The following is an 11,084-nucleotide window of genomic DNA, read 5'->3' as shown; positions in this document are numbered from 1 at the left end:
TTCTTGTCAAGAGGAAGGTAAGTCCCTTTCTACAGTTCTTCAAACCCTATCTGACCTGCAATCAGCCAGGACAAAGCATGGAGAAATGAAGAAGGTATCTAGGAAGAAGGCATTTGCGTCTGCTTGAGCCAGTGTGCGGCCGACGAAACAAAAGCGATTGCAATCCTTCTCTTCAGAAGACCAAATCACATCAGAGTGCTTCCTCCTTTGAAGCTGATGTAACCCGCGCTCAGGGCTTCCACCATGTGACTGTGAACCGGCTTTGTGAAAGCTCAGCAGATGGAAACCACAAGCGCTGCCCTGAACCGTCTCCCTCTGATGTGCAAGGCTGGGCACATGGAAGAAGCCACTTCTTAGGGCTGTGAGGAGGAGCCAAAGGTTGAAGCACAGGTTTGTTGCTTTCGATCCATGGGGAAACAGCCTGGCAGCGTGTCGTAGGTAAGAAGGGATCTCAGACCTCGCAGCTGGTGGTGGAGTGTGGATTGTCCCACGAGCGGCATTTTCCCTGCTTTCCAACTAGACTTGGAGGGTTCACAGCCCCCAAATGGTGCAGCACAAGGCACTCTACGGTGGGTGGACAAACAGATACACGGAAGCTAGCAGGGACCTGATCTGAACCAGATCTGGATTTCTCACAGCTGGAAAAACCGGCAAGTTGCTACCCTCAAGGATGAAGGGCCGTGTCTTTCTCACCGTGAAGAGGAGCTGGGCTGTCTCTCTGTGCTCCTGCTGGGTAGCAGAGCTCGGAGCAGTGGCTGCTCCTGGCCACCATCCCCGGTGCCTCGTCTCTGCCCCACGGCAGCTACACGAAGCCATCGTGGGCACGCAGAAAGCAGGACTACAGTCACCTGTCGCCAGTAATCTAAAAAATAATCTAATATAAATAAATAAATATAATCTAATAAATTGCCAAAATATTTCATCCTTTCACTTACTAGCAAGAGGTCCCGGTGCTAGGATTACTCAAAATGAAAGCACATCTCATTGCAAGATGTGCATCCTAATATACTCGGACCAATGCTGCTACAACGGAACTACTACATCATTATAATTGCATATAGTATTTTATAGTTAATTTCAACTCATTATGAGACCCGTAAACCAAAAAGAAATATCTTTAGCTGGATAGACTCCACAAATATTCTAAATCATGCTAGTTCCTCTGCATTATTTTTAATTCAAGACAAACCTATTTTAAGTTTACAATAGCACCGACTAGGAATCCTCCCAGAACCAGTTAATTTTGCCCCAGCAAAGATGCAAAGACTTCTTAGGGCAAGATGTGCAATCACTTGTGATTCTGTGATTAGACCCCTTTGTTAAGGCAAAAAAAGAACTTTATTTGTTTCCAAGCAAATTCAAAAATCTTGTAAAGAATTTTAATTAAGACAGTACAGTACCTTCTCATTAACAGATATTACTGGAATAATTTAATGTCAAATAGGTGTGTCACAGGAATACAAGGAAAAAAGTTCACTCTAACATTTCTCAACCTGTTTGTAACACTTCGCTTCACTTGTTTGTTGCATCTCCAGCTATCGTTTGCGTGAATCCGCCGTGTGCAGCACTCGCATCACACCCAGATACTAAACACCATTACCACCTTTCCTAGGCACATAATTCAGCGATAAGTCGCTGTCTGCAACGAAGCTTTTCCCAGAAATGCCTTATCTTCAGCTCCACATATTCTACGGGGCACACGAAGCCCAGCTGGACCAGTGCCTCCACTTCACGGGCATGACCCCCCAGTTTGCCAGAGCATCAACCCCACGACTGAATCCGTTCTCGGCGCCATCTCACGCAGTTTACGCTCCATCGATACAGAAACCACCAACCCCATCCTGCTCCGCTTATCAGCACGCGAGCCGGCAAACACGGCTGCAACCAAACCGCCTACGAGAGGCCGTAGCCATACCCATGAGGAAGAAATGAATGCTTACGAGAACGCTCCTGACAACCCCGGTGCTGTGCTTTGGCAGATACGCCTTCCTTCTCCCCTATCGCCACTGGTCATTGCTCAAGAGCCAGCCCTGAGCTGGCGAGGGACCCTGGAAGGGGCGGCATCGCCACGACATTTTGCAGGAGGTCCTGAAACATAATTAAATGCTGTGGTGAAACCGAACCGTAAACAAGCCATGAATAAAAACCCCTTGAATTATTTTGCTAAACTATAATTACACAATAAGGAAGCAGATTAATTAAGTAAAATATAAGTCCTGAAACTGAAGCTTGCAAGCAAAGCAGTTTATTTTAATTTCCACATTATTTTGTATGAGATAGAAGTGTTTGCTGTGGGTTTAAAATGTTGGAAGCCATTCCTTGCTGCCAGGCAGACCAAACCCAGTGGATAAATTAAATTTTTGCATCTCAGGCACCTCCTGAAATGTATATAAGGAGAAGGGCTCTGCCTCAGAGGAGCTAAAGGAGATCTCCTTCTTTCACTCCCTGCTCCTCTCTTGCTCTTCTGCCTTGCTGTTACCGCTTCACCTCCCGTCTCCCCCAGCCACCATGAGTCGACAGTGCTACACCTCCAGCTCTCTCCTGGGAAGACGGGGCTTTTCCTCCGCGTCCGCCGTCTGCGGCCTCGGCAGGGGCAACAGCAGCTCAGCCTCCGTCTGCCAGCCGGTGGGACGGAGATGTGGAATCGGTGGCTTCAGCAGCCGGAGCGTCTGCGACCTGGGGAGAGGGCAAAGGATTTCCTTCGGCGGGAGCTGCCGCAGCGGGGTCTATGGCGGCGCCGGCGTTGGACGTTGCGGTGTGGCTTACGGTGGAGGCCGCTTTGGCGTGGGCACGGTTGTGGGGTTTGGTAACTGTGGAAGCTACGGGGGCCTGGGCAGCTACAGAGGTCTCGGGGATGGCGTGGCTATTGGAGGCTATGGCGGCGGCATGGGCATCGGCCTCGGCGGAGGTAGATCTGAAGGGATTCGGGGCGTCAGCATCCACCCGGAGCTCCTCAAGCCCCTCTGCGTGGGGGTCGACCCTGAGGAATGCCAAGTGCGGACCCATGAGAAAGAGCAGATCAAGAACCTCAACAACCAGTTCGCCTGCTTCATCGACAAGGTGAGACCCCCCCTTCCCTCCGCGCAGGCTGTTTGTCTCATTTCTCTAGGCACTGACGGACGGATTGTCTCTAGAGAGACAACGCCGGTAGCAATTTCTCCTGGCACCCTGATATTGTAAATATTTCTGGTAGACCATGTGGTCCTGACTTGGAGACTATTCGGATTTAAGCCTTGCACCAAGGCAACCGCACTGGTGTTTTACCTTTCAACGGGCACCAGTCGACTAAATACCTAAATCAGGAGCAGCTCCAGGGATACAGTAAATCAAAACGTGTGAGAGAAGGGATGGAGACACTGGAATGTAAAAAAATGCAAAATAGGAAGTTTTATTACAAATGTATAATCTGACATTGCTGTCACACCTGTATAAACTCCAAAGGACTTTGTGTTTTTAAAACAGTTTTTGTGCTTTATCTAAGAGATGTAGAAAGACGGATGTTTGGTTAAAATGCAGTGAACTTTTCTGTGAATGAAATGATCTGGTTATTTCCTAAACAGATGTAATTTATCGTTGTTTCCTTAGCTAAACCTAAGGGTTTGCATTGCTGTTTAGAGATGTGTTATAGGAAATGATTTTTCAAACAGCAGAGAAACTTTTGCTCTGTCTGATCTTGATTTTCCTTGTGAGTTGTTCTGCAGCTGGAAAAACCAAACCCATGAAAGAGGAGCAACTCTGCTTCCTCCTATTTGAAAAAATGATTTATTCATGATGCATAAAGGTTCTCAAGCACTAGAGAGCTCTTTAATCTAGAAGTGAAAGGCATGATAAATATCCGTGGTTAGAGTTTAAATCAGATACATTCAAATGAGATCCTGGAAGGAGCTTTTAGTGCCACGAAAGACTCATTACTCTACTCAGCCCATCAGGGGAGGCAGTGGATCCTCCATCAGCAAGTTGTTGCAGGGGAAGAGGTGGTGTTCGGTTGAACAGAGCTTTGATCAAACAGATGACTGGCCTCAACACAGAGCAAAGGCACCAGTGTTGCTCAGCCTGTGATACGAGTCCTGGGTGGGACCAGGTTTAACTCGGAGAAGATGCTGGTCTCACCCAGGCTGCTGAGAAATCAGCACTTAACCATTCACATTTCTGATTTTATTTTTACTTTTTCCTTTTGGAAGTGGAGAAACCCAAAGTGCCTTCGCCTGGGATGACAGGGGGTTGTATGACTCTCGCATCTCTTGCTTCCCCAGGTCCGGCTGCTGGAGCAGCAGAACAAGGTGCTGACCACCAAGTGGGAGCTGCTGCAGCAGTATGTGCTCCCAGCTTCCAGGAGAAACCTGGAGCCCGTTTTCGAGAACTTCATCTGCAACCTGAGGAAGCAGCTGGAGTGTGTGCTGGGGGAGCGAGAGAGGCTGGAAAACGAGGAGCGGTGCCTCAGGGACCTGGTTCAAGAGTTCAAGTGCAAGTAAGTGCTAGGCAGAGAAGCTGCAGACCGGGTTGTTTGCTGGCCTGAGCCGTGTTCCTGAGCGTGAAGCCAATGCAATTGCACTGGATGGGACCAAAAACTGGGGCACAGGGAAGGGAGCAGGGCAGGGCACACCCGTACTGAGCTGGTTTCCTGTACTGGGGTCCCACTGCTTCACCTCAGATGCTGGTGATGGGCTGGGAGAGCTCCTCAACCTCAGGGTTCTCTTAGGGAGAGGGACAGGGAACCACTTTTCCTCTCCCTAATGCTCCTGCACACCACTGTGGTTTGCCATATCAAATCTCCCACATCGTCTGTGCCTGTGGCTCCCCCAAATCTTGTGTCCCCGTTCCCACAAAACCCTCAGCCTATTTGTCTCCACCCCATACTTTATCCACACCATCTCCCTTGGGGTTCATTCTCTCTTCCCAGAGGGAATGTGGGAGTTGATTTTTTTAATCTAAGCTGCAGATATTATTCCTTAATAGCTCCCCATGTGCTCTGCTAAGCCACAAACCAGGACACTTGGTGGTTGGTGGAATACAGAACAGGACAGAAGAGTATCCTTGCTCCAGAGATCTTACAATTAAGCATCTCAGATGTTTTTCCTCACTGAGCCACCACCAAGGAGGTCAGACTCATAGAAACATAGAATCATCTTGTGAAAGTTCTTCTAGGTCCCAATTACTTGGTCATTATGAACTGGCTTTCCTTTGCACCTGGGACTTTCAAAGGTTGCTCAAGCTCGTAACCCCCCTTGGGGCATTTTGGCCACAGTCTCCCCATAAACACTCAGCGCAGAGTTGTCGATGCTTCAGAAAAACATCACACCAAGCAGCAGAGCTAGAAGCAGCAATCCAAGCCTTCAGCTGAGGTACAGGGTTTTGCTTTTCTAGTGGTTTGGCCTGATTTACTGCCTTCTCACTCCAGCCGCCAATGCTGCTGGCGTGGACTATTTAAAACTGCTGAATAAAGCCCAGTGGGGAGGAAAGACATCGAAACAAAGCAAAAACCAAAGAAGGAGGTACAAAGCGAATAGGGAGAGGCTCTGGTTTTCATCCCGTGTTCTGCACTGGCTGCTGGGGTGGTGGGGATGGGACACCTGGGGGGCTCAGCAGCCCACCCCTCTCCTTTCCTCCTGCAGATATGAAGATGAGATCAACAAGCGCACGGCTGCAGAGAATGAGTTTGTGGTCCTCAAGAAGGTGAGTCACACTAGGGACAACACCAGTGAGACCAGCTGAAAGAGGCAGGCGTGTGGGGCCAAGCCTGGGCATGGGGCCAGGGGGAGAAATCGGGAGTCCCGACACCGTGACACTGCCTGAGCCCTCACCGGGTAGCCCCAAAATAGAGGCAGCCCAATGAATTTGGAGAACCCCTATTGGGTTGTAAGCACATACAACACAAACCCAGACACTCTTAAAGGTTGAAAATAGGGATTTTTCCCCCAAATCTAACAGCAAACACGGGCTTTGCCACAGTCCTTGTTTCTTTACCTCTTTTCACTGAATACATGGTGTCTCTCCAGGATGTGGACTGTCTCTACCTGACCAAGGAGGAGCTGGAGGTGAGGGTGGGCCTCCTGCGGCAGCAGCTGGAGTTCCTCAAGTGCATCTACGCCGAGGTAAGAGCACCAGCTTCCTGCCTGCTGCCCTGGGGACGATGCATTACCCGCTGCCCCCCGAGCTCTTACACCAAAACTAAATCCAGGGAAAGATGTCTTTTCTGAAATCCCAAAACTGCATCCCAAAGATCTCCACCTCTTTATATGTATTTGATAACTACACTACTGCACCCACTTTGGGAAGACAAAGGGTGTGCTTGGCTGTCTCCTGTATTGCTGGCTGCAAAGGGAGGGATCTTTTGCATGAAAAAGTTCCTCAAATTCAAATCATCCTTGGGAACCACTAAAACATCTCACTCTTCAAAACCCAAATATTTTTAGTACTTCACTTTTTAGACTACATTAGTCAAAATATTTTGGTCAAAGTAACGCTTTTGTCTAAAATGTAGGATTTTTTTAACAAAACACACAGGGGACACTTTGTATTTGCACCTTTTCCAGCCAAACACCTCCAGCAGCCTGTAGGCAACGAGGCCCAAAGCACTTACCCCTGAGGGATTCACAGCCCTGAAAACTGCTGACACAGCCAGAAACGCAGAGTTGCAACAAAACGAGTTGCTCCACCAGGATTCCCCACCCTTCCTTAGGGAACTGCATGCAGCAATCCCATATTGTGTCACCAAAACAGGTCCCAGCTGCCAGCTCTTGCTGGAAACCGGTCACCCACCTGGAGAACCCCATGTCCTAGTTGGACGTTAATGGGAGAACCTCCCCCAAACCTCCACCTTCTCACCAGACCCCCATGTGCTGGGGTACCTGCAGGTTTGGCTTGAGTTGTTGTGGGAAGGGGACTGACATGCGATGGGTCTTGCAGGAGAGAGCTCAGCTGGATTGCCAGCTGTGTGACACCTCTGTCATCGTGCAAATGGACAACAGCCGGGACCTGGACATGGAAGGCATCATCAAAAGTGTTGAGTGTTGCTACGAGGAGATTGCCCAGAAGAGCAAGGCTGAAGTGGAGGCGTTCTACCAAACCAGAGTGAGTATTCACCCCACCAGCCAAGACAGCAATGAAATCCCTTGGCCAACAAAACTCTGAGGACAATTTCTGTCCTCCATGACGCAACTTAAAGCCACTCTACAGTGTGCTTGGACTGTAGTTTGATAAGGAAAGTTGTGCCAACCATCCCCCCCCCAACTTAAAACTGTGTTTTGAAACTTTTCTGTAAAAATGGAGCACAGCAGATCACAGTGTTGCTTCAGAGAGGTCTCCTCTGTGTACACTCATCAGGAACACCATCCCCTTCCTAAAGGGAAAATTCTCAGGACCTACTTGGGACTGTCGCCTTATCTGGGCTGAGGTCATGTCTGGGTGCTTTCCCCAGAGCACCGATGTCCATGTAGCTCCAGAGTCGCCACCTTCCCTGGAAGGGGTGATCCGGGTGCGTTAACATCATCCTTTTCCCGTGTAATAGCTGGAGGAGCTCCACAGCAGCAGGGGCAAGTTCTGTGACGACCTGAGAAACAACCAGAGCGAGATAGCTGAGCTGAACCGGATGATCCAGAAGCTGCAGTGCGAGTCGGATAACGTGAAGAAACAGGTAGGACAAAGGGTTGGATGCTTCACGGGCAGCGGGGGTGTGCAACTTCTCCAGCAAAGGGTCTTCACCAGCTGCCATCCTGCTAAGCTGCAAAGAAGTCCCCCACCCCAGCTGAAGCCAATATTTGTAGCTTCTCATCTGCTGTTGATAGACAGAGAAGCAGATTTATTTCTCACTTATCAAATAAGCAGAAGCCAGTTGGTCTGGCTGAAACAGAAACCGTGTTTGCTGTATGCTTCCTATTGGGGTGCAAACAACCATTCTCCTCCCCTTCGTCCCAAATAGCTTGGCCATCACATGTGTCCAGCCTAAATCTCGGCTCTCTGGCAGTTCCTAGCTGAGAAAACAAGGGGGTACATGAGCAGTCGTGTGGAGATGCCTCTTAATATCACCACTGGCCACCTGCTTGCCCATTGGTATCCACAGATCGCAGCTCTGCAGACGGCCATCTGCGACGCTGAGCAGCGGGGAGACTGCGCCCTCAAAGATGCCCGGCAGAAGCTGATTGACCTGCAGACTGCGCTGCAGCAAGCCAAGGACAAGATGGCATGTTTGCTGAGAGACTACCAGGAGCTGCTGAACGTCAAGCTGGCCCTGGACATTGAGATCGCCACTTACAGGACACTGCTGGAAGGAGAAGAGAGCAGGTAGGAGCATCCCGGGCTGGTAAAATCTGACAGAAGAGAGAGAGGCAGTGAGACATCCTGGGGGGAGGCAGCTCCCCATGGGTGCAGAGGGGAGCACAGTCCCTTTTCTCTCCCCATGGGTGCAGAGGGGAGCACTGCCCCTGTGTCCTCCTCGTCCTCCCAGGGCAGCTGGGTCACAGGCAAGCTGCAGTCCGATCTCCTGCTTGTGGTACAAAAAGGGGACGGGATATTAAGATGTCTATGGGATTTGGGGACGCAACCCTGCAGTGCTTTGACCAGCACCTCACACCCGGGTGCACAGAGAAGCTGAAGGACCTGCAGGGTTTCTAAGGAGGCAATGGCTGGGCCACACCTCCACTTGCTTGTGTATTTGAGGAATATTCCCCTAAATACATCTTTGAGACATTTCTTTTCTTAACAGGATATGTACCGGCAACCCTGTGAGCGTAGGTAAGCTAATGAAGCATTCCCTTAATTTCCTTTTAAGCTTTACAAGTTTCCTTACAAACTGGGTTTTAGCTGCTCCGGGAATGACAGAGCCTGTTTTTCTCCCACAGCTGTGGTCAGCGGCGGTGGCACCGTCGGGGAGTGCCGATCCCTATCTGGAATCGGAGGCAAATGCACCGTCAAGACAGGGGGGGCTGGCGCAGGGTTAGGGGTGGTCTCCTCCTTCGGTGTCAGTGGCACTGGCTTTAGCACCCGGAGTGTAGATTGCCTCCCCAGGGTGGGGGGTGGATTTGGGGCGAGGAGCGCGGTCAGCTGCATGGGGCGAGAAGTCATCTCGGGTGCGGACGGGGTGCAGTGCACCACCGGTGTGGGCAACCTGGGCAACGTCGTGTGCGCTGGCATGGAGCAGTGCAGCCCGGGAGCCGTCATCATTCCCGGGGCAGGGGTCTGCGGCACCGGGAACAGGTACAGCACAGCTGTGCGCGTCGTCAGAACAACCCGGTAGAGACCGGAGGGTAACAACACATCGTATTTTAAAATAGTCAGCATTTCTGCATTAAAACAGTATTCCCCTTCCTTCTGACAGCTGTAGGGATCACACAACCATGCGCCGCCCGTACCCACACAACTAGGCTAGTTGCTCTGCCAAAAACTCTTTGCATGATCAAAACCCACCTTCTCTTGCATGTTCTTCTTGGGGGAAACTTCCCCCGCGGTCTCAGCCAGGTGAGAGTTTCGTTTCAGAGAGTCCGTACCTGCCTTCACACGTCATCTCAGCTCTTAGATCTGTCTCCTCTGCTTGACCCCTTTTCAGCAGGGATTTTCTTTCCCTAACGCAGCTATTGCAAAAGGATGAAAAATTTTGCTCATCCCAACTTCAGAAAGAGCAGCCACATTTTAATTGTCCGAGATGGAGCTGCAGCTATTATTTAACTTCTTTAATGACACGAGAAAATCCAATTTTTCCTGTTTATGAGAGGGTTGGTAATGCTTATGTAAATTGGTCCAAGTCGCTACACCAGGTTTGGTAGAGCAGATTTTAATTACACACCAACGAGCACCTTATATTTCTGTAGTTAAATGCATGCGTTGTTTTTCCTGTGTGTGTACTAGATAGACAGATTTAATGCTTTTAATGTGTAAGTGAACAGAGTTGATTATCCTTCGCTTACTCCAGACTCTCAGCTGTACCTTCAATAAACTACATGCATAATTCATGCTTTGCTTCATGGGTCTTATTTCCCTCCCTGATACTACAAAAGCATTGATATTTTTCCTCAAACATGAATCTCCAAATGGGCGGGGCTGTTAGCTTGCAAGAAAGTGGAATTTTAACAGAGTTTTTCTGAGACTTTGTCTGCTCTCCTTCCTGATGGATTTTTGCATACCTTTATTCCATCCAGCGATGAGTGTGGCCACAAGGAAGTCTGGAAACACAGTGTAAACCAGGATATTTAACTGCTCGTGGGATGTGCAGCTCACTTGGGATCTCTCACGCTGTCTGGGATCTCCGGAGGCAGAACAAAAAAGCAGCCAGGCCCTTGTTTAAAGAAATCAGTGAGAACCAGCTCAGGTAGTAACAAAAAGTGAATAATCCCACACCCCACCCCTGAAACCCTCTCACAAGAGGAGGCTAATTTTAAAAAGGAAGCAAGAGAAAAGTTACCGTTCCAAAACGCAGCATCGGGGCCTTTCTTCCTCAAACGCCCCACCTTCCCTAAAACACATGAACCTACACAAAGAGCAGAGTCTGTAGGATGTGCCTGGACGCCCCCCTCCAACATCCCTTGCAGGGAGGGGAAACCCCTCTCCCATCATTTCAGGAGAAGGGGATTTAGGTGAGATCAGGCTGCCCCCGCCCTTTTCTCTGCGAGGGTCCCCAGTTTCCAAGGGACCCACTGAAAGGACTCTATAACACCCCTGGGAAGGGCTTGCCACGGTGGCACTCACCACAGCTGGATGCAGGAAAACCAGACAGCTGTGCCGGCTTCTTCCCTCCCACTGCTCCCCTGGGAGCAGCCGAAAGCCCCTGAGAAAACTTTTCTCCAAACTGCCCTTTGGAGAAGTCTCTCTCTTCACCCCATCTGGGAGAAGCACAGGGTGAGGGCAGCTTAATTTACCCCACAAAAGGTGCACCGAGGACCGGGTGTTGTAATTTATTCCCCAACGGCCCACTCTGCTTCCTAGACTTTCCCGCCGACTCATGGCTTGTCTGCCCCAATCTCTCCATGGCTGGAGGATGAGTTCAACCACCCTGCCAGGCTCGGTCTGTCCACGCCAGCGTGATGGTGATGAACCCACCACTGGTTGAGCGTGTCCCTCTGCTTCCCTCCCAGCACAGAGGCTCTGCCCAGCGT

The 11,084-nt window shown here is 50.1% G+C and overlaps 1 protein-coding gene across 1 annotated transcript; it reads left to right on the top strand.

The window, feature by feature from the left end:
- The first annotated feature begins 2,508 nt into the window (after positions 1-2,508).
- LOC141971946 (keratin, type II cytoskeletal 4-like) lies at positions 2,509-9,232 on the top strand. The gene is made up of 9 exons (XM_074929629.1): positions 2,509-3,060; positions 4,254-4,468; positions 5,613-5,673; positions 5,997-6,092; positions 6,907-7,071; positions 7,508-7,633; positions 8,060-8,280; positions 8,702-8,730; positions 8,838-9,232. The coding sequence occupies exons 1-9, from the start codon at positions 2,509-2,511 to the stop codon at positions 9,230-9,232; spliced, it is 1,860 nt and encodes a 619-aa protein (XP_074785730.1).
- Positions 9,233-11,084: the final 1,852 nt, after the last annotated feature.

Source organism: Athene noctua, chromosome 30, assembly GCF_965140245.1.
Source record: "Athene noctua chromosome 30, bAthNoc1.hap1.1, whole genome shotgun sequence".
Lineage (NCBI taxonomy): Eukaryota > Metazoa > Chordata > Aves > Strigiformes > Strigidae > Athene > Athene noctua.
Note: the sequence above shows the minus strand (reverse complement) of the source record. Positions and strands in the feature narration are given on the sequence as shown.

Bases quoted from the DNA above. Each gene is read 5' to 3' on its own strand.
- LOC141971946 (XM_074929629.1), top strand. From the start codon at position 2,509: ATGAGTCGACAGTGCTACACCTCCAGCTCTCTCCTGGGAAGACGGGGC. The intron at 5,674-5,996 runs GTGAGTCACACT...GTGTCTCTCCAG, and splicing joins AGTTTGTGGTCCTCAAGAAG to GATGTGGACTGTCTCTACCT. The intron at 8,731-8,837 runs GTAAGCTAATGA...TTTCTCCCACAG, and splicing joins CGGCAACCCTGTGAGCGTAG to CTGTGGTCAGCGGCGGTGGC.